Source organism: Tenebrio molitor, chromosome 2, assembly GCF_963966145.1.
Source record: "Tenebrio molitor chromosome 2, icTenMoli1.1, whole genome shotgun sequence".
Classification (NCBI taxonomy): domain Eukaryota; kingdom Metazoa; phylum Arthropoda; class Insecta; order Coleoptera; family Tenebrionidae; genus Tenebrio; species Tenebrio molitor.
The window spans coordinates 10,583,068-10,602,581 of NC_091047.1; the positions used below are offsets into that span (position 1 = coordinate 10,583,068).

At 33.3% G+C, this 19,514-nt stretch overlaps 1 protein-coding gene across 19 annotated transcripts in view; it reads right to left on the reverse strand.

The window, feature by feature from the left end:
• Positions 1 to 19,514, reverse strand: part of Trpm (transient receptor potential cation channel, subfamily M) — an 85,792-nt gene that overhangs the window by 65,069 nt on the left and 1,209 nt on the right. For 13 of the 19 annotated variants that reach the window (XM_069038100.1, XM_069038093.1, XM_069038095.1 and 10 more), the window contains exons 2-4: positions 13,266 to 13,368; positions 6,127 to 6,162; positions 383 to 460 (exon numbers count right to left, since the gene is read on the reverse strand). In XM_069038100.1, the coding sequence (XP_068894201.1) occupies positions 383 to 460; positions 6,127 to 6,162; positions 13,266 to 13,295 (144 nt within the window). In that variant the 5' untranslated portion in view covers positions 13,296 to 13,368. Of the gene's footprint in view, positions 1 to 382; positions 461 to 4,775; positions 4,922 to 5,288; positions 5,441 to 6,126; positions 6,163 to 13,265; positions 13,369 to 19,514 lie in introns of those variants that run through there. The other 6 variants (XM_069038101.1, XM_069038102.1, XM_069038090.1 and 3 more) reach the window with 5 other exon arrangements.

Below are 19,514 nucleotides of genomic sequence, written 5' to 3' on the forward strand. Positions count from 1 at the left end.
TCAATATTACATTTACTACTAACTCCGCCCCTGGCCAAGGAGGTCTTATACCTACCTGTTCGACTACTATAGTATTCATTTAAAATTAAAATATGTACATATTTGTTGATTATAAATTAAACCAACAACACACACGCATATGGTCGCATACACTGTGCCTTCCGAGGTGGAAACGAAGGGATATGCACATACAAATCATTAAAAATAATTTTTTCATACACTGTACAAATAGATAAACAAAGAACAAATAATGGCTTACGATAATTTACCAATACCACAAATGAATACAAGACTACCATGCAATGTTAGAATTACACCTTTTAAATACAGACCATAAAAGCGTTATTGTATCGGTTCCCGATAGCGAAACATATGAACTTACGGGGGAAAATGGGCTTGCCACCGGCCATAAAAATGTTGACAAAGAACTCACTAATGAGTCAAATATTCCGCGACGATGCTGTAAATAATTATAGAAAAACAGTTAAGAGGCCACTAGAAAGAAATTTCACTAAATTATTGCTGATTAGAAGGGGTTAGATTCGACACGGAACGTTGCGTGAACATTTCAGCGGTGCCGGTGGGGATTAGTTCTCAAATGTTACTGAGTGCTGTTAAAAATTCGATTAACAATTATATTCTTGTATCACTGATAAGAACTTACATTTAGTTTGTAACGAGCTTACGTGAGTCACTCTTGATAAGATATAATAGAGATTTCTCTTCAGCTAGGATTACAAAACGGGCAACCTTTCCAGGACGACGTGTCCCAGATACAAGAGTAACTAGGGTTCACCCAAACTTTCTTTATTCCTACCGTGTTATAGGTAGCAACCCCTGGAAACTGGTTTTATAGGCGAGCTAATTTTATCAGTAACGTATCCATTGTTGCCTTTATAATGAGATCGTATAAATATTTGCAAGAAAAATAGCGCAACAGTCGACTCGATAAATGAAATTGCACTACGATACGGTTTCACAATAATGTTCGATCGGGAACAATGATGAAGGTTCGCACAATAAAAGCTCGTTCCAAAAAAAATATTTTGAAACGTGAAAATAATCAAATGCTGTAAATGAAAGTTCATAAACGTTGCTGCCCTTGAATCCGCCACGCTGTTGTGACGATCACCACCACATCGATTGCTGTCATTCCTCGATAATATTTCTTTCAAGTTCGCCGGCTTGTTTATTTTCTCATTTATTTTTGAATCTGAATCTGTTAACTTTAAAACGAAGAACTCTAAAAAATTCCATTATGAAGAATAATGACAATTTACCGCGACTATTCGCCGAGATGAATTTTTATTGTGTCGCGAAAGAGCGACAAAAATGCTAATACAATGTTTTTTAAATCTCTTTCCTCCATTTTAAACTCATATATTTAATTCTAATTTAGCGTGAAAACAGAAAAAAGAGCCTAGACATTTACAATAATCAGAAAGGAACTGAATAACACAAATAAATAAGAACAGAGATTAATGAATTTTTGTTTAAAACGATCACTCTTCTACATTTAATTAAATTGAATTTTGTTTAATTATGTATAACTAGTAACTCAATATTTAAAATTTGTTTCAGTTTAAATTGTGCAGCTCATTGTAAGCCATTTTTTAGTGTTCGATTGTTACTAAAATAAAGAAAATGGAGAATTAACCAGTCGCAACGTCCAGGGAAAGTGCAGCATTAAAAAAGCGGATATTCATGTGACATGTCAACATTCAAAAATCACCAACGTGGAACCCACACAACATTGAAATTATACTCGGTTCATATCACCTTTACCTTTTTCGATAATCCAACATTTACCCTTTGAAAGGATTTCATAATTTCACTGACTTTACGATTTGTAAATATGAACTCGTAACATTCTAATTAATTCTCAATTAAATAATAAAAAAAAAAAAACAGACTCATTTGAAACCAAGAAGATAGAGAAAATTGTAGTACATACAATGCAAACCTCTGCTTTCAAATAACTAGTTCCACCTGCAAATATTCACGCGTGTGTTAAACGAAACCATTCAAATATCAAAAATGTTCGTTAAAAAATATTATTAAATAAAAAAAAAAAACCAGCAAAGGACTTGTTTTTTTAGACATCATTATAGGATGGTGTTACTTGCGTGAATGAAAAAATAACAAGGGTAAGAAAAACCTAAACAAATGGTAAATTAATTGGTTTACATTATTTAAACGCCCCAAGTATCGAGTGTTCAATTGAAAAGTTCATCAAGTAGCCTTTGAATTTTTCACAACATTGTGAAGACAAAAGTTATTTTTACTAAATTTATTTTATATGCAATGTTCGTGCCAAATTATCAAAAAGGTGTATAATTAGAGCAGTCTCTGGCTACATGTTTGGTAACATTGAGTACAAAACCTCTTAATTTGACAAAAGTCACAACAATGTTCAATCTGTAAGATTTTAAATTAGATGTGTTTTTTATGTTGAAAGTATTAAATGCACACCAAGACATTATTGTCTACATTGTCGACAAGCCAATTGCAAAGATGGAACCTTCTTGCATAATTTGCTTCAATTTCTTCACTGCTGTAATACGGTAGGGATAAAGATGTAAATTCTTGTGTAACATTGTGTGCGTTATTCCAACAAAGAGATTAATTTGCTGACTCAATTGTCGGATAGATGTTTTTGGTGCATTCATTAAATTGAAATTAAATTTAATTAAAGTTCAATTCCACAGAAAACGAAACTCAATTAAAAAAAACTTTACACTCGCAAAACACAACTGACATCTATCAAAGAAGGCATCATCCTTTCTTTTCTCATTCATCAAAAAGTCATAGCTAACTTGATGAACTTTTCATTTGAACACCCGTTAGTTGGTCAATGCGAAAGCTTCATTTCTCAAAGTATCAGAGTGGATAAAAATAAAAACCTAATACTTTTTTTGTCTTAGAATAATACTGACAGAAAAAAGTGTTGATCAGAAAATTTATTTTGGGAAACCTATTCCACGAAATTTTCAAAATAAATTAACTTTAAGTGCATCTATTACCCAATTCTTATAATAATTTTTACAAATTATAATTGTAGGTCAACTTTCAACGTGACAGACTTTTGATTGCCATATACCCGATAGTACAAGTTAAAAATAATAAAAAGTAAAATGTTGCCCTTAAGATTTATTTCCATCTTCGCATAAAAAAAATACATTTCAAACTTCTAGTAGTATGTTATGTCGCTGTTTAAATTTTTATAAGTTCGCAGCGCAGGTGGAAGTGGTCCTGTTTTATATTCCTGAATTTTTATGTAATTTCACAAACTTATCTCGAATCAATAACAGTCGAGCTGTGCGGAGATTTTCGAATTGAGCATTTTCTCACCTCCTTTCTATTGTACCTCTTCTGCCTCTCAAGTTTAATTCCACGTTAAAATACAGGCTCTAATTTATCGCAAATTGTGGAATGGGCCGGTTTTAATGCTTAAACTGTTAAAGGGAGGAGAACGACAGAAAGCCCGTATTCTAAATACCTTTCATTTATTTCACCGAATTTGTACGTAACATTTTCGGTTGATTAATCACTAACCGCCGTTTAGATCATAGACCTCATGCTTTACGAGCTTCTCAATTAAGCTTTAATATAATCACACGTTACAATGGCGACTGCGAAAGTACTTTAAGACCGCTTGCGTCAACACCTGAAGTTTGGAAGGTAAAATTCAATATTATCCGGCGGACGGAAGCTTAAAAGTTCAAGAGCTTTCATGGTCGCAATTAAATGCCGCATTTATGCATATAATAAGCAGGAAAATCGCGTTTTCGATTAAAGAAAAAGCCGCAAGCTCGTAACAAAACGTATATACCTACATAATATGCATATTGAGGCGTAACACTATTTTGCGGCAAATTTGAAAAAACTAGTTCTGTTGAACAAACTGCAACTCGTAATTGAATCGTCATTGCTCTTGCCGTTTTATTCGAGAGAGAAAAATTACAAAATTAAGATTAAAAATAAAATACAACGCGTTTCGATTATAAAATTCATTCCAATCCCAAAGGCAGGTGCATCTGCTACAATAGAAGTCTATTGGGTTTATCTGCCGATAAAAAATTCGTACAATATTCTTTGAAGGGTCTGAAAAAGACTTCGAAATCTTTTTCCAGACAACCTTGCTCAAACGAGTATAAGATAGCGCAAGTCTCCAGCCCCAGTGACCCAGTTGATATGGCTTCTAAAAACGAAACATTAAATTCTATGACAGTTAGAGCCGGCCATTGAAGGGTTGAAGCTTATTTATCCATAAGAAAATCACCGTGCTTGTTATGGCTTTCCTTCAGCTCTAGTACGTCTTAAACGTTACAATAAACGCAACTCGAGGGGAAAATAGTCATTATGGGGACCCAATACTTCACAAATAGCACTTGCGTCCGACCATAACACGAAATAGTCACAATTTTGGTAATAATAATTTGTCTGATATTAAATTGGAGCCGAAATCACTCCCATCAATTCAACACGCTTCATTCACAAAATATCAAACTTAATTATGTTTAGTGCCTTGCATGACGCAAATTAATTCAAGCACCATTTCATTTTGTAAAATATTTAATTCATTATGTACACAAAGCGCGTACGCTCATAAAAAAACATTATTTTTTTTTACAAAACGCCATAACTTATTTACAAATGCAAATCAAGAATTAATGACAGTCTACGTTAACAATTTACAGTCGGAGTGACTCACTACGAATTCGTAAAACAATTTCTGCACTGATACCGTTTAAAAAAAATCTACTGGTAAATACCTTACGAGGATCGTCATCGCTCGATGATTTTTTTTCCGGGAAATTAACCAACGACAAGCCTTCACGAATTTTCGAGAATATCATGCACATTTTCACGTAGAAAATTCGAAGCCGTGAAACCACCAAAAGCAGAAAATTCATTTTCCGCTGGCATCATACTCGGTGAACAATTAAATAACAAACACCTGTCTCTATTTATATCATGTAGTTATTTACAGGTATCGTTATCAGGGTAAATATGTGTATGAAGTGGTTCGGGGGTTTAAATGGTCGAGAAGTGATAAAAACACAACGTTGCAATGACCATCAGAGGAACGTGGAAACTTTGGAAGGTTATGACAAGCTGCGAAAAAATGATAAGGTTCGCATGGTCCATTTGGTGTTACGTACGGTGTATGTATAAAACAAAGCGAAATGAAACATGGGGGCGGTTGCCCACGATTAATTTTTGTCTGCATGCGGCGGACAAAGAGGAGCCGTATAACGCCTAGTTGCAAAAATTCTAGAGCCTACCTCATCTTTGTTCTTCTTCTTCTTGCGCAGAGTCAGTTCTTGAAAACTACCGCTCAGTCTTTGCGACAACAATAAGATGTCACTTTTTTTCAAAGTCATTTTAAACGAACTGTCTGGCTGCCTGTTGGATACTAAACGAATCGTTCATGCTGTTTATTCAAGTTGATAATTTAACATTTCTTTTGACGTTATCGTACGCGATGTTATGCTTCGGATTACATATGTGCACATATTCTACAAACAGTTACCTATAAGGTTGCTCGCGGAAACGATAATTTCTAGAAATAATCTGAAGAAATGCAGATGTACGACTAACGAAAGGAATTAATTGGCATGTCAGTCGAGTCAATTGATTTGTTGTCGATGTCTGTACACGATGATACTTGCTTCTGCATCAGATGTAGGAGCCGCTAAAACGTCTGTTATTATCTGCGATCAGTTCAATGAATCCCAGATGTCAGTAAAAATCAACATCGACTGTGTGATAATGCAGGTTTCAATAACATCAGTAGACATGGCTTCTGCTCACGTCGACAGGTTGAAAAGAAAATATATACTAATGGGAAAAAAAAACATTTTTATTGATACTCCTGAAAGTAGGTGTCATTCATTAAAGTTCTTATTCATGCCTTCTATTTTCGGAAACATGAAAACAAATGTAAAAATCAAAGTTAGGTACATACTGAAATTACTGCTGCATTTTTGCTGCGAAAGCTGGAAAAAACTGAAGCAAAGCACGTGACAAATTAAAAATCGTGGTTGAACAGCATGCTTCTATCCATGAAAACTACGAAATAAACATGCAACGCAAACACCGCGAAAGCCACATCAAACTTACTTTTGTTCTTGGTTTATCCAGATAAGAGAAAGATTGCTGAAAATTCATACGACATCAATAACAAAGTAGTCTGAGGTTTAATTGTGAATGGATGATCATCTGTGCTTCCTGAAAGATTCACGCCGCGATGATGAACAAAACGGGAAAATAACCATCATGATGTACAAGTTTTGGGCAAAATGTGAGCGAATAATCTGTATGAAACTAAATTTAATGATTCAACAGGCCGTTACATTTCGCAGACACTAGGCAATTTCAGAAGTTCGGAGAAATAAGCTTACGAAACAAATTATATATCATTGAACACTCCAAGGATCTCGTCCCGTCAATCGTGGCGAGTTCAAACTTTTCCTACAAAAGTTTATTTTAATTCCGCCCATGAATTAAGATGTTGATGATTTTTAATTAATATTGTCGTGTTATTCGCTATTACACGACTGACAAGTGGTAGTGTCAAATCCAGAGGAATTTCACAATTGACCCCGATTAACTCACAAAAACGTTTTGAAAGGATGAAGAGTGAAAATCAGGATCGCCGTTTGAAAAGTAGAGAACGTCTGCTTTATCAGAAATAATTTCGATATGTCTAAGAGAACTTCAGAGAATTAAGTGACAATGGTATCTAATGCCACAATAAATTGTTGTGACCAAACTTACATTTTAGAAACTAAACAAGCAAACAAACTCAATGGTATTTACGTGAGAACATTACAAATTAAATCTAAGTAAATAATTATTTCGCCACATAGAGTTCTTAGTATGATAAAGCGTTAGATACAATAGTTATTTACGAAATGAGTGCGAGAAGACATTTTTCGTACATGAGCGCATTATTTGAGGCCGAGCGACGAAGGAGCGAGTGCTTCATTTGCGCGAACGTCTTCTCGCATCGAAGTTCGTACAATATTTTTTAAACAAACATTATGTCTGATTTGCCGTAAGTATACCCTTTGAGAATAGGGTAGCGCTTGTCCATGCGATTGCCAAAGTATAAATCGAACTAATAGCGATTTATTTTCACTCTTTCGAAATTTTCATCATCCAAATTGGAGAAATGGCGTTTTGTAAACCAGAGTTTATTATTATCAAGTCAAATTATTTTTAGAGTGCTCAAAAAGCATTCGCACTGGTGCGCGAACGTCCATTTCGCGCAATAGTGCTTCAAAATGACATGCGATTTCGCACACTACTATGCGGTCGCGAAATGTCATTTTGAAGGTAGTGAGTTCAAAAATAAAAATTAAAACATCACAAAAATGCGACTTTTATACTTAATAAAAATTAAAACATATTAGAATATATTTCCTGCTTTTAAACGTAAATAATATTTCAGAATGAGTTGCCCTGAAGTGTACTAAAGGACAAAAAAATGACAATTTATTTAAAAAAAAACTGTAACACACAGTAAATGTAAATGCTGATGGACTGGCACAATTTAAATCGTCCGTTCAGGATTTATTTTTGTCAAAGAACTGGCATGTTTTATGGTCATAGGGGTGCGTGTTGCACAGCTGTGAATCAATAGCTATTATTGTACATAGCTGGTGTACAAATGCACGAATTTGCATTTGAGTACTGACGCCGACCCTGAACTAAATCACTTACCATTAAATTTACGTCGATTAAAATCGTGCCAGAATTTTGTATCTCTTGCTTCCTTAATTGAGATAAAAATGTCAATTTTATACATCTTTTTACGTACGTTTAGCCAGATTAAATTTGAACAAATATTAAATACAAAGTGTTAAAACCATCAGTGAATATTCGTGCAAATTTATGAATGAATTATGAAATTTAATTGTAAGAGATTATCAAATGTTTTTATATTCAAGCGGTCGCAAATCGCAACTTTGTGTATGCTTATACAGGGTGTTTGAAAATTGCTAGTACAAAAAAAAACTGTGGCATCTGGAAGCCCTAAGAAATCCAAGAAACCAATTTTTAATTTTTTAAAACAAAAGGGATAAAGTAACCCTATTCCTGCATATTCTACGCCTCAGGCGGGGCAATATTTTTTAAACCTTGGTAACCAAGCGTGATGATCGTAGTGATAATGAAGGACTATACAACAATATGAAAAATTTATATTTTTTTGCAAGATCTTGGCAACCACAGATTGACAGTTTAAGAACATCAAATTTTTTATTTCGTTATTGCTTAACAACGTGAAGTGTCTTTTTAAAATACCTTAACTCAGTGGTGCACTAACAATTTTAACCCAATTTTTAGTAATTTTTATCTCGAAAACTAGAGGATTTTTATTAGAATTTTCTTTTGCCGATGACTTCAACTCACCATCACCAATTACCAGTTTTTTTTTGTACTAGCAATTTTCAAACAGCCTGTAGAAACGGTTGAATCGGCTTTTTTTTGTAACCGGATTTGAAACATTTCCTAGGATCCTAGGAGTTGAAATATCCACAGGCGGCTCGACCCAGTCAAAATGTAAGGTCATTTGAAGCATTTCTCACGATTTATTTACTCCTATCAATAATTACACGAAATATTTAATAATTAAATTATTCCTATTAAAAAAAGCCTCTAAAAAAGTGAAATAACGAAATTATTACCCAATATTTAACCGGTGTAACACGCGTCGCCTCCGTGGGAGTTTAACGTTAAAAAGTAAACTTTAGACTTTAGTAGACTTTACTAATATTATTGAACCTTCAAGTACTAATAATATTGAAACAAAAGAACTAAGAATTACCGATGGCTTAAAATTTGAAAATCGTAAGTTGTAATTGTCATTTTACTGTAACTGAAGCAAAAGAAAATAAATGAGTTCATGACCTATTTTTTTTGTGATCCGCTTGAAGATAAAATTGTACATACAGGGTGTCTCAAAAATGGCGCCCAATCTCTTGAGGGGTTAAATTATTTGAAGAGTTGAGTTCAATTTCGTTGTGAATTTTTTTTCCTTTGACTATTTTCTAAGTTATACACATTTTAAAATAAGCAAATTTGGCAACATTGGTTGGTATGCAGAATCAACTAAACCAATTCTCCTTTGAGGTCAATGTTGCCACTGTTATTTGAGCGTATTTTGCTAGGTCATTACTCTAAAAAGAATTACTTCGGTGTTGTTCCACTACCTAAAGGGGTCTTGGAAAAAGTAACATTGTAAAGTAATTTATAATTCAGCTGTAAAATTTGGTAATAAAGGAGATACATCTCTTTGAAATGATCATATTAAGAGCAAGTTATACAAAATCTGTTGGTCCGATCAAATATTGTATTGAAATTTACCTTCCCAGACTTCTATTCTTTAAGACCCTTGGGAGATTGGGCGCCATTTTTGAGACACCCTGTATATGTATATAATTCAGAGTAAGTCTTTTTGTGCTTCGCCCAGTTGCTTCAATCTCTGGGCTTAGTACAAAAAGACTCATTTCTGCTCTTAATGATATAAACTACTATTGTATCTTATGAGCTCTGGCTATTTTATTGAGCTTAAAATTTTTTGTTTTTAAAATGAACATTGAAGCCAATATTTTTAACGGAACCATGTATGTAATCATTTGTGTTATTAATTTGTCAGCAAAATGTTCTGGGTTAATTCCGATGTCATTACTGCTTACCTGCAACCTGGCATAACGTAACTCAAAACTTAATGTTGTGAATTATTTTCTAATCTAAACGATAGGTATTTCATTTCAAACTGACAATGAGTTAAATAGTTAGCATTCTTACACAGATAAAAGAAAAACGAGACGTCAAAAATTACAACAAATACATATTGACCTTTTGTTAGTAACTTTTTGAAAAGATCGCATGCTGAAAAATTAATAACAACAAATTGTGGAAATTGGTGATACGTGCAATAATGCTTCTAGAAAATGAGAAATTCCCTTCAGGACCAGCTATCGATTTTATGTGAAGTCAATGAAATAAGAAACACATCTCTTCAAACGGCGCAATTAAATTCCAAACATCATTCTAGGTGCAACCGAAAATATTTTTTTTCACTACTTGTAATAAAGTCTAGCGTTATCGGTTGTCATAGAACACTGAGAAGTTTCGTGTTTCTACGTTGGCCCAGTGACAGGTAAATAATTTTTCATTATTAACCAGTGGTGAATAATGGAACAACCGTCACCTAGCAACGAAAGATTGTCGTCTATTTCATTGGTTAACGTAGACGATTTTAATACCAACTGTCAAGAAGTGACAACTCAGACCCGTCGCATCCGACAAAATAATTTGATTAATAATTATTATCAGAAAGGGTTTTAACGTATCTAGTAGTGAAAAAATAGTATATAAACCATGGTGGACAAGTCACTTATAGCCTTCGCGCCTTAGAGACCATTTCATCTAAGAAGTACATAATGCGCACGAACACGTTGTCGTCGGACGAGTTCATGTTCAAATTTTTAGGGGAGGTTTGAGTCCAGCGGCGCACAGACCCATCAACCATCTGCAATCCATGCGCTCGTTGTTATTTCTAACTTAACCCCGTTAGCGTTCAGAAGTGTTTTGTTTCTGTTATTTCTTTCTCTGTGTATCATACTATGACATTCATTATTGAATTATGAATTTGGTAGAATTTTAATCATATAAATTAATTGAACTATATCGACTCCTTAGCTAATCGAATGTTTCTACGCCACTGATCATCAGCTGATTAGCGTCCTACGGTCAGATTTCGATGAGTCATCATGTACTTCTTAGATGAAATGGTCTCTACAACCCTCGGCGCGCCTCGGGCTCTAATCTTGGCGCTCTGGCTATAATCATGAACTTCTCCACCTTGGTATATAATATACTATTTCGGCCTCCGTCTAGAACACTGATTTTTCATTCGTCTAAATCGTCTGGAAACTAGCATTTCTCTGCCTAGGCAAGAAAATCGACACAGAAATTTTTATTGAAAGATTTTAGGTTGGCAGCATAAAATGTCAGTGTCATGTGGCATTTTTGTACAATTTTGTAAGTGTAAAACATTGATGTCGGGCAAATTTGTATCCTTTATCGCAAGCTGTACATTGTGTATAGCAGTAGAGGCCGAGAGGGGTATCAAGCGATGGTTTACGAATAACAGAAACGACGAGGACGGTTTTGAATATTTGAGGAATCCTTTATGTTGCCAATGGAAGAAAAATAAATTCTCTATCTGGTAATTTTTTAACAAAAATGATTATATTTTGCTTTAAATAAATTGTCGGCCGAAAAAATTTTGTGTATTACACGGCTAGAAAATGTTTTGCAAATGCTCGGCTGGCGCCTCTGCCCCACAAACCGTGCTTGCACTTGCAAAATGGCATTTTCTAGCCTTGTGATACAAATAACTATTGTGAGCTCATTAGGAAAACATTTACTCGATAAATGAGTACTCACGTTACAATAAAGGAAGACTTTATTATTAAATATGCGGGCGTGTTTATCTAGGGTAATTTATGACATAGTTTAGCGCCGTTGCAATTTGCAAACAAAACTTTCTTGTTCACTCATCTCATCATGATACATCAAACTTGTATAGAATCGATGTGGATTATACATTTGTATCAGTTGTTCAATTTAATATTGAAGTTTACGAGAGCCGTAAATCAACTTATCAATACTAATTAATTATTACTGATAAAATAATAATGATTAAAAACAATGGATATTCCACAGGAAAAATGAGTTATTGTCCGTTTTTTTTTTTAACAATTGTCAATGTCAAAATTCCTTCAAAGACCACGCTGTACCCGTTGTACCACACTAAAGCCTTTCGTTTCGGGACATCTGTATCGTAAAATCTCTCTAGATCAGGTTTGAGGTTATGTTGATAATTTTCATAAGTCAGAAATGTTTCAGGTATAAGTAAATTTTGTACCAAAAAACAAGAAATAAAGACGATAATGACACTGAAAAATACCTACAACTGAACGTATTCAGTAGCGCAAGCGCCTTTTTACATCAAAATGGCTAACCGCTAACATACAATTGATATTTTACGTTGGGAACCTAATAACCATCAAATTTCTAGTGACTCATATCAACATAACAACACTTTGACAATTGTTTTAAAGAAAAAATGAACTTTAGGTACCTATCCATCAAAGTCCAAAGACCGAAAAAGTGTAAATAAAATCCTGTTTTTTTAATTTTGGGTAGGACGCTTGCGTGGTCAGTGGTTTCGAAATACTCGAGGACCCTTTCATAGAAGAAATATTTTGATATACGTCTATTTTCAGCGTTAGTCAGCAATTAATAAATGTAATATTATTTCTCAAATTTTTGTGTCAAAAAACCCGAAGGCCCGGTTGTATAAAGCTTAGTTAACATCGTGTCAGCTAACAACGCGTCAAGTCGGAAATGCGCCCATTTCATTGGCTGATTCAAATAAAATGTTAAATATCCTCCAATCAGATCGCTTGACATTATGTTAACTTTAACAACGACTTGACAACGCTTTATAGGTACAACCGGGCCTTATTAGGGACATGCAGACCACAGTTTCGGAACAACTTCAGATTCCTAACCAGTTTCAAGTCCTTTATCTCTTACTTTTGACAACAACAAAAACTCAATGAGATTTTATCATAATGATGATTCTGCTGCGTCAAATCAACAAATAAAAAATCGTTTCAGAATTAATAACAGTAGTGACTGTAATTTTATTTTATATTTTCCTTATTGGGAGAACATGAAATTAGTACCTAATCGGAACTTGCCAACTGTTTCAGATTTAACAACTGTGAAGCCGAAAGCAATACCGCCTGAAAATTACAAGAACGAAACAACAACTGTGTAGAGCCTCTTCACTTACTGGATTGTACGTTTCACGTTTCTGGCAATATTGTCTCTTTAAACAGCTGAAACCACGGAGTTTTCTTTTGTTGCTATTGCCGCCTCCAGTGCAGTTTAGATCATAATACCTACTTTTTGAACATTTATTACTGACCAATGTTCAGATTTTTGTACGTATAGTAGTAAAAACAAATTATCTTTTCATTGTGTCAGTGCTTGCTCTACACCTGCGATGTTAATGAAAGATCTGGCGTTTAGTTAATTAATCATCTAATAAACAATCCTAATCTATGTATGAGTGTGCTTTACAGTATGTCGGTTAGTATGTGAGATGAAAAAATATGACTGTTGATTGAGATGATGTCAGACATGTTATACAACAATAAACATTGCAATCTTACCGTTTTGGCGTGCGACTTGGACTTCTTCATGCTGGCTGCGCGTTATTTCACTAGACAATACTGTTTCTACCATTGTTTCACAAACCACCCCGTAGTTGTGGTTCTGTAACAATAACACTTGGTAATTGTGGAAAGGAGTTAATGGTTATTTCGTAATGACTTCGGAAATAGGCTATCCGCTATATTAAACCTTATCAATTTATAATGCATCATATACGGATCGACCCTATTAAGTTAGTCTCCTAAATACATATTTAATCAATCTGGGAAAGTATTGCACATTCAAAATTAGACAGGCGTCGGTGGTTAGCTACACGCAATTATATCTAAATACCAGTAAAGTGGAAAAAACCAAATACATAATAAATGTTTATAAATATTAAGTTAATTTAAAATTATATCAGTTTTTCGTCTCGTCCCGTTTCATTTTATCCTCCCACGCACTCGTGCCTACGTACATATCCCGATTTTAAATTATAAGTCGTTCTTTTTATCTTTCGTTCCAAAAATTATAAATTGTAATCAAAATCTTAAATATATGTGTGCTTAATGACTGTTTTAAATCCCACGGGTTCTATATTTTTCTGCCACACGGAAATCGTCAGTGAACGAATCCTGTTAATTCGTCTCTTGCGGAACACGCACAGGGAGCTACAGAACTGCTAACACTCGAAGGAAAACGAGATGAAAATGTTACCTTTTCACGCGCTGATCTGATCTTTTCAAAGTAAACTTTTACAAGCTTTTGTGGTGAAGGGGAGAAAAGAAACGTTTGACAAAAATGCCTTACGTAAATATGGAATTTGTATTTTAAGTTGCAATGCAAGTGAATCAAGAAGAGTTAAGTAAGAAATATATTGCAACTACGATAGCGAATACCCCAATCTAGTAAAAGTACACAAAAGAAGATTAAGAGTAAAACAACAAAACTAAATAGGTTTCGACTAAAATGAAAGGTTCAGACAGTAGGGTTAAACAATTTAGCAAAAATAATTTCAGAACAGAATAAACATCCCTCCGACAATGAAGTAATGAGAGTAGCTAGAGTAAAGACTCGAAGACAGTACTCATAATACGTAGATACAATATAGCAGACAAAGCAAAATTTCTACATCGAATGATAGAAACAGGGACTAAGTCAATAAAATGTGTACTTCGGAAAAACAAATACTTAAATCAAACCGAGCTTTTCTCCCCCGAGATTAAGAGAGCGTCTTTGTAACTCATGGAGCGTTTGACGATGATGTCGTGAATATGTATATCTCTCAAATAAATACATATTTTGATCTCAAATTATGGCAAAAAAGATATTTACATGAGCTTAATAATTAAGTATCGGGTACCTGCATATCAACTTGTGCAAACATTTCGATATCTAATTTACGAGGAACGCTACAAAACAAATATAAAACTACAGTTATCATAGAGGCTGTTTTTTAAATGCTAGTACAAAAAAAAAAACTGTGTCACCTGGAGATTTTAAAGAGTCCAGAAAACCATTTTTTTAGTCTAAAATGGTAGGGCTAAACTAACCCTGTCCGTCCATGCACATTTTACGCCACAGACACAACAATAGCAAATAATAAGTTAAACCATAGCAATCCGACAATGCTATGAAAAAAAAAAAATACAACAAAATTATTATTGGTGCTTGACAATCCCAATTACGCTTTTAATTACCTTTAATTCAGTAGCGTACCTACTGACAATTTTTACCAAAATTTAATTTTTTGCATATCGTAATGAAAGTGGCACTTTTTTACACGCAAAATCGTAGTGAAAGTAGTACTTTTTTGCATCATTTTATTCCATCTCCTTGGAGATGATTGTCAAAGCATACCTATTTTTTTTTTGTAATTTTTCATAAATCCTTTTAGACCAAATTTCTCAACTTACATCGATATGCAAAAAAATAGTGTGTACAACACGTTATGAAAGTCTCTTTTTTTCACTTATTTGCTTGATTAACTCGGGCTACGCCCTCGTTAATCAATCTGCAAATTCGTGAAAAAAAGTATGACTTTCATAACTAAATAGTTGTACAAATAACTATTATTTTTATCTCGAAATCGAAAATACTTTTTTATTATACCTGAATCATAATCCTTGTTTTTGACACTAAAATGCGTGCGAAAAAGGGCCTTAAAAACACTAAAGCTTTAAGGGTTGCTTAGGTAACAACAAATTCACCTACATTTTTAACAATGATAAATAGACATTTATACACAATTTATGATAGCAACGAAACAACAACAATTGACCATTTCTATATCAACGATTAATGACACAGATTACTTCGGAAAAGGTATTTCAATTTACTTTTTTTGTTGTTATAATTTTCAGATTGTAGTGCAGGTATAATAAAAAATAGCGTATGATGCACGTTTATAAGGGACTTTTTAGAATCTGCATCTCTAATAGGTCTATTGTTGCATTCAATTTGGAGTCGTTTATGGCTATCTCTTAAAGCACTCGTAGTTTAATATTACACCAAAAAACTTCCAATATTAATGTTCAAACTCTACTTTTTAACATATGTTGCAGATGTAGTTGCATCCGTTACCTTGAATTTTGCAATTAATACAAAATTTCCTAGAATTTGAAAATTTAATTTTTTTATTTAAAAATTAAAACAAGGGTGCAAATTCTACAAAATAACATAAAAAACTTGTTTTATAAGGGCATTGGCGCATTCGTTCCATACAAAACTCCCCTACGGGTCGTTTTCTACACCTGGAACTCGAAATCAACCCTTATAAAACTCGTTCTTTAATATACTATTAAAGCACTTGCGCCGTTAAACGCACTCCGCTACGCGTCGTGCTCTTAAACTCGTCGCGCGTGCTCAAAAGGCTTCCTTATAAACTTGTATCATAATAAACTATTATTAGATAAATTTTTTTTTGTGTAGGAGTTCTACTCATCCTCACCTATTACCAGTATTTTTTTGTACTAGCATTTAAAAAACACCCTGTACAGCATATTCCAAAACTGCTTCCCCAGAGAAAAAAGGGAGTATTTGGGTAAATGTGATAATCTGAATTTTAAAGAAAAATATCCTATCTCAAGCGATTAACGAGAAAAAACATCCTAAACTTGACCAATCAGCGTTACCGGAATTTCGAATTTTGTTGAGATATCAATAGTTATTTTTGCTGTCTAGAGATATTTTCATATTTGATGGCGGAAACAAAAGACTGAGAAATGTCACAAATTTGTATTGTCAGTGTCAAATTTCTCAAAGACGTTCGTGATTTCGATAGAAATGCAGCAAATTGGCAATAAGAAAGTTATTCATCGTCGAACTAGAGAAATAATTTGTAATTTGTAATACGTTTGATTATATGAGAATAACTTTTCCTTTAGAACCACTGACAAACATTGGCTTCCTTAGAATTTACTTTTTCAGTCTATTTAGCGAAAATTTAAATTTACCTAGACATTCCTTTTTACGGCGTTTATGAGGCTGTATGTAGTTTAAAAAAAAGTTAATTGTACCGAATTCTTTATCAGAAAAACAAAATTATGATATTTTTAATTTAAAATATTCTTGAACCATCTAGTAGTAGTTTTGTTAAATTATACTAAAAAAAATCTGTAATATTGAATAAAACAAGTTGATGCTCATCTGTCAAAAACTGGACGCAAAAAACAATATTAATTTAGTTGGTATTGAAGTGTTTTCAAAATTATTTTATTTGATGTGTCATTTATTCAAATCGGATAAAAAATGAGCAAGATACAGCATCAAAGGTTCAACATTTTCAAAGACGATTTAGTGTTAACGTGTAGTGCGGCATTTTTAAACTAGTGCACTAGTCAGTCCTTTTTTATTGATGGCATGCACAATAATTATTATCAAACGACACATTTTTGGATGCAACGTTCTGGATGAAATGCCACTAGCAGTATTTTTTGAACAGAATCGTGTTTCATCAGGACGGACCTATTCGATGGCCCGCTAGGATCGCCAGATTTGAATCCATTTCTTTCTATTTAATTTGAGACAATGTTTATTTGACCCCGTCGGGTACCCAAAAAGAGTTAAGAAAAAGGATAGTGCGAGTCGGTTAGGAAATACCCCCACATTTTTGACTGAATGCAACGACGGTCGTTTCTAGATGTCGACAGTGTCTGGAACAGCATGTAGGCAAATTTGGCCAACTATAATAGATTTTTTCTATTTTGCACCTATAATGCAATCAGTAATCAGTATAACACTCAAATGGGTTTTGAAAAGGAGGTCTTTTCGATACGCGTTTCAGGAACATTTACTTAAATTTTTAATGTTGGCAGTGACTCATAGTGAGTTGTTGCTACGTGATCACTGTACTTCACAACACTTTAAATTCAAAACTTACAATTGTTCGTCTATTTACCAGCGTTATTATACATATTTGTCGACTGTAATTACACGAGAGGTCTTTTTTGTCCGGATAAAATTGAATTTTTTTACGATAATTTGGTTGCTTGGTAAATTGACGACACAAACCACCCGATAAAAAAAAACGAGTCCGAAGGACGAGTTTTTTTATCTGGTGGTTTGTGGAGTCAATTTACCAAAAAGAAACCAAATTAGAGTTTAAAAAATGAAATTTTATCCTGGACGAAAAACCTCGAGCGTAATTCTATGAGATAATTTAATGAATAATAGTAGGTAGGTAATTATGAAAAATTGAACTGGCCATTTTGCATTTCAATTTATCACAAGCTGTGTCAATGTTTAAGATTGTTGGTTCGTTATCATAACAACAAACAATAATCAGGTTCGAAAAAGTTTGCCATGGAAGTTTAAGCACATTTTATCCAGATGCAAAGTTAGGGCTAACTTTATCCGATGTCAAAGTGACAAATGCATCGCGGCTTATGGTATTTTTTATACATGAATTAAATTATCAAATATAATTTTCCTAGCATTATGTTTTGAACTTTTTTTAAATTCAAAGGGCAAAATAGAAAAAATATTGTATTATACTCGTTTTATAAGCCATTTTGTCGCACTTGTTTGCTTTATAGGACTCGTCGCTGCGCTCCTCTTGCTCTAAAAAACGCGTGTGACAAAATGGTGTCTTATAAAACTCGTATAATAAATTACTATTTTATGTTTTATAAATTTGGTTACTTGATTTTTGATTAAAATATTTTTTTTTTGTTTTTTCTTTTAATGTCGGATATGTAGAAAAAAAATCTGTATAAGAGCAAATAAAATATTTATCTATTATACAAGACGATAAAATTGTATTTTATCTTCGAAAGGGTTTTTTAATTTTAATTTTAATTACGCTGAGAAGATAATGAAATTTGAAATTTTATCGTCGTGTATAATATTCAATTTTTTTCTATGGCATTTTATTATTAAAACATTTTTTTTTAATTATTACTAGTCGTGTCGTTAAAGTAATAAAAAAAGTCTCTGTATCTACTCTTGCTGTTAAAGTAGCACTTTATCTACCCTTGTGGTTATCTCTTATTTTATTGATCTTATTGTAGGTATAACTAGCAAAGAAATTGTTTGCAACACGTGATTCATACAAGCAGCAATTGTCGCTTAACTAATCCTGCAATTGGTTAAGATTAAGGTTCAGTCAGATTGCTTTACTTGGACTGAGTTGGACTTGATGCAACAATATGGACAACACTAAAAATGCTTATTGTAATTACATATTATTAAAAAAATAGATAATTCAAAAATTTTAATTAAATACTCGTAATATTAGGTACTGCATTCCAATAAGTTTTATGACTCTAACACAATTAAAATACTGAATAAATATACAACGGTCACGTTTTATTTATTTTATTAATATCTTAACATTGGGGTTACTTGATGAATAAATTTCGCAACTTTGTATAAATTATAGTCATTACTCATTACGTACGTTTAGCCAGATTAAATTTGAATAAATATTAAATGCAAATTATTAAAACATCAGTGAACATTCGTGCAACTTTATGAACGAATAATGAAATTTAATTCTAAGAGATTATCAAATGTTTTTATCGAAAATCGCGCCTATAGAAACGGTTGAAGTGTTTTTTTTTTTTTGTAACCGGACTTGAAACACTTTTAATCCCAGGAGTTGAAATATTCATAGGCGGCTCGACCGAGTCAAATGTAAAGTCATTTGAAGCATTTCTCACGATTTATTTATCAATAATTACACGAAATATTTAATAATTAAATTATCCCCATGAAAAAAAAACTCCAAAAATCCATTAACTGTGCACATTAGTGTTGCCACAAATTCA